The following is a 3,506-nucleotide window of genomic DNA, read 5'->3' as shown; positions in this document are numbered from 1 at the left end:
CTCCTGAGTAGCTGGGACTACAGGCGCCTGCCACCACGCCCGGCTAATTTTTTGTATTTGTAGCAGAGACGGAGTTTCACCGTGTTAGTCAGGACGGTCTCGATCTCCTGACCTCGTGATCCACCCGCCTCAGCCTCCCAAAGTGCCGGGATTACAAGCATGAGCACCATGCCTGGCCTGGAAGTGCCTTTAAAGTCACTGTTCCATTACTTTATTGTAACTGATGGGCTTAAAATAACAAAATGAGTTAATTTGTGTCCTGCTACAATCCTGAGATTTGTGGTGAGCATGATATGCCACCCCAGCACTGCCAAGGACCACACAACAGCCCAGAAGGCTAGACCAGTGGGTAGGATACCACGCTCCTCCCTGGGCTCAGGGGGTCAGATTGGGATCCCAGTGAGAATTAGCTCATTCAGGCAAATCCTTAATGAGGTCCTGGGTTGGGGAAGGGTGGGACCCATAGGAACAGTCTGTTACAGAAGAAAGCACCTCCCAGGTCTAAGACTGGAGGCAGCTGAATTGAGGAAAAGGTTGTGACAAATGGAGACCCTGAAAGTGGAGAGGGAGATGCTGAAAGGAGAGACAGAAGCTTTGCAAATGTTTCCTCCATTGAGCGAACTCCTCAGAGTGGGCAGCGTATGGACTTGCTCACCAACGTATCCCCAGGGCCCAGCCTCAAAATATTTGTTGTATGAACGACGCCTGAAAGAGAAGAGCATGGGTACCTGTCCCGCCAGTGGCATGGAGCATTTTCAAGTGATCCACCGTCATCTGTAAGACCTCGGCTTTCTCCAGCTTGGAAGAGCCCTGCGGGTACAGAAGACAGAAGGGTGGAGCCTCCAGCTGACCATGTCGCTGTGTGGTGTCATCAGCACTCAATGTCTTGATTTTCTCACCTTCCTCGCACTCCACTGCTGCCTGCAATTGGGCTTCTGCTTTGGCCAAATTCTCCAAATCTAGAACATTCTTTTCAGTTCTCCTCTCAGACCGCCTGTACACTGTACGGCTGCCGATCATCTTTCCTGAAACCACTCCTCCCTTGACTTGCACGACACCACTGTTTCTGGGCTCTCCTTTCACCATCCCTCTTGATCTGCCATCTCTTAGCACAGTAGTGTCCCTTCTGTGTTACTTCGCATTTTGCTGCTCCCTGCAGAGGGGCTTGTCACCTCCATGGCTTTAACCGCCATCCTCAGAATGCCTCTTAAACCAGCTCTTCCGGGAATCCAACTTCAGACTCCATGTGCCCAAGATCTAGCCCATCATCTTATCCCCAGACCACTTCTCTTCCTTTTTTACTCTCTTGGGAAATGCTTCCTAAGCCTCCCAGGTGAAGCCTGAAGATCAGACACTCCATGGGAGTCCCTTGAGGGCAGATACTAGGTCTAGTTCACGGCTGGTCCTGTGACGGTTTTAGTGAACATCTGTGGGATGACTGACTTGTTCTCACCAGCATAAGGGAAGGCAGAGGACCTGTGACCTATGCCTTGGTGCATAGGGTGAGAATCTCCTAGGCTGAGCCCACTGTCTGATTCCCCACTGTAGTTCCCCTGCTGTAACATGCTCGATGGCAGAGTGCTCACTCCCTGAGCAGCCTGTTCCACTTTCAAATCACTCTGGAAATGTCTGTAGTGCGGATGGATGGGGGCTTGAGAATCACACAGTCCTGTGCCCTGCTCTTTACTAGCTGTGTGATCTGGTATAAGTTACTTCACCTCTCTGTGCTTCAGTTTCCTTACCTGTGCCATGGGCATAATAATCCCTACCTTTCGGGATCATTCTGAGGAGTCAATTCAATGGGATGATGGACATAAAGCCACCTGAGACACCTAAATATAAATTTCCATTCCTCTTACCCTGGCCAGTGACAGATGTTGGTAAATGAACACAGCATCTCAGGCAGCTGTTACCAATCAACGAGAGATGCCACGAGAAACGAACCTTATCTGCCACCCACACAGTGTTTCCTCTAGCACAATCAGCAGTGTCACATACCTGTTTCTCAAAGGCAGTGGGGACCAAGCGTCGCAATTCAGACAGGCTACTGTTAATGCGGTCTCGACGCCGTTTCTCTATGATCTAAACAATCATGACAAGAAGTTACTCACAGGTGCGTCATCAGTTTCCAAAGTGCCTTGATGGACATCAACTCATTATTTACCCACACAGTGTTTTTGTGAGGGAGATCAATCTAGTGTTACTTTATGGTGGAGAAAACCAAGGCCCAGAGAAGGACAGTGATTTGCTTAAGGTCACACAGCAAGAAAGTGCAGAGCTGGGAGTATAACTCAGACCTCTTGTCTTGGTCTATAGGGGTGATAGTCAAGATGTTTAACCGCTGGTACAGCAGGGCACAGCCAATCAGAATGAGGACACCAACCAGAGTGCGGGAGCAGGCCCTGGAGGCCCCCGCTGGGCCAAGAGGGAGACCCCGTCAGCTGTGAGGTCATGAGATGGTGTGGAGAGTCCCACATGTTGCCCTCTCTAGCTGCAGAGCCCTTCCACTCACACACCCTCATTCTTCCCTCACAATACTGGTAGCAGAACACTGGGAGCAGGATAGATTTGACCCCATTTTACAGATAAGGAAAACGAAGGCTGGAAGGAAGTGGTTTGCCTAAGGGCTTACAGTCAATGAGTGTCAGGCTGCTCTCTGCCAGACCCCAAGTGTCTGGACTTCCAGTGCGGAAGCACAGCTGCATCCTGGGAGGAAAGTGGGGCTGAACACAACGGACAGATGACAACAGCAAGCAGGGATCCGTCTTCTGTCCCCTCCCCCACCCTGGCACACTGAGGAAGATGAAAATTCTGGACTCAGAGAGGAGACAGAAGATAGGATGGGGAGCAGGCTGGAACAACAATCATAATGGCCTATTGTGTGTCTGCTATTGTTACATTAATGCACTTAATCTGCAAAGCAGTCCTTTGAGGTGGGCCCTGTCATTATTCCAGTTACACAAAGGAGCAAATCAGGTTCAGAGAGGTTAAGAGGCTTGCCGGGAATCACCCTGATAGCTAGTGACAGAGCAAGGATTTGAACCCAGGCAGTTAGCTTCATGGTGAAGTTTCTGCCCAGGGTTCTCCCCGCCAGACTGGAGGGGATTCATGGCAACCCTTTGTTGGGCAACTCAGAGACTGAGACAGACACTCACCCCTCTGCGTTTCTTCCTGGCTTGCATCTGCGAAGGGCTGGGGGTGGACAGCGGCCTGGCCATCTGGCTGGAAAGGAAAAGAAAAGCTGATTTTTCAGGGCTAGGGGACCGTCTCCCTGGCCTGGGCCGACCTCGGGACAGGAGGAGCCGCAGGGCGGGCCTGGAAGGAGGAGTTTGCTCTCCCCTTCTTCCCGGGGACTCATTTCAACCCAGGTCAAGTCCTCTCAAGCACTCTGGGCCCACTCTGGGCTCTTGATCCGGACCTGCTCGGCCTCGCCCCTCGCCCCTCGCCCCTGGCCCCTCGCAGCGGCCGTCGGGGAACCGCGCACCGCGGCGCGGTAGCTGGGGCTC

General features: G+C 52.1%; 1 protein-coding gene across 3 annotated transcripts in view; it reads right to left on the bottom strand.

Moving 5' to 3' along the window:
- The window catches only part of HEYL (hes-related family bHLH transcription factor with YRPW motif-like), a 16,053-nt gene that overhangs the window by 5,764 nt on the left and 6,783 nt on the right, over window positions 1-3,506 (bottom strand). Inside the window, exons 1-4 of one of the 3 annotated variants that reach the window (XM_011955257.1) lie at window positions 3,419-3,499; window positions 3,156-3,222; window positions 1,999-2,082; window positions 729-810 (exon numbers count right to left, since the gene is read on the bottom strand). In XM_011955257.1, the coding sequence (XP_011810647.1) occupies window positions 729-810; window positions 1,999-2,082; window positions 3,156-3,218 (229 nt within the window). In that variant the 5' untranslated portion in view covers window positions 3,219-3,222; window positions 3,419-3,499. Of the gene's footprint in view, window positions 1-728; window positions 811-1,998; window positions 2,083-3,155; window positions 3,223-3,418; window positions 3,500-3,506 lie in introns of those variants that run through there. The other 2 variants (XM_011955256.1, XM_011955258.1) reach the window with 2 other exon arrangements.

This window comes from Colobus angolensis, unplaced genomic scaffold (assembly GCF_000951035.1).
Source record: "Colobus angolensis palliatus isolate OR3802 unplaced genomic scaffold, Cang.pa_1.0 Scaffold4, whole genome shotgun sequence".
Classification (NCBI taxonomy): domain Eukaryota; kingdom Metazoa; phylum Chordata; class Mammalia; order Primates; family Cercopithecidae; genus Colobus; species Colobus angolensis.
Note: the sequence above shows the minus strand (reverse complement) of the source record. Positions and strands in the feature narration are given on the sequence as shown.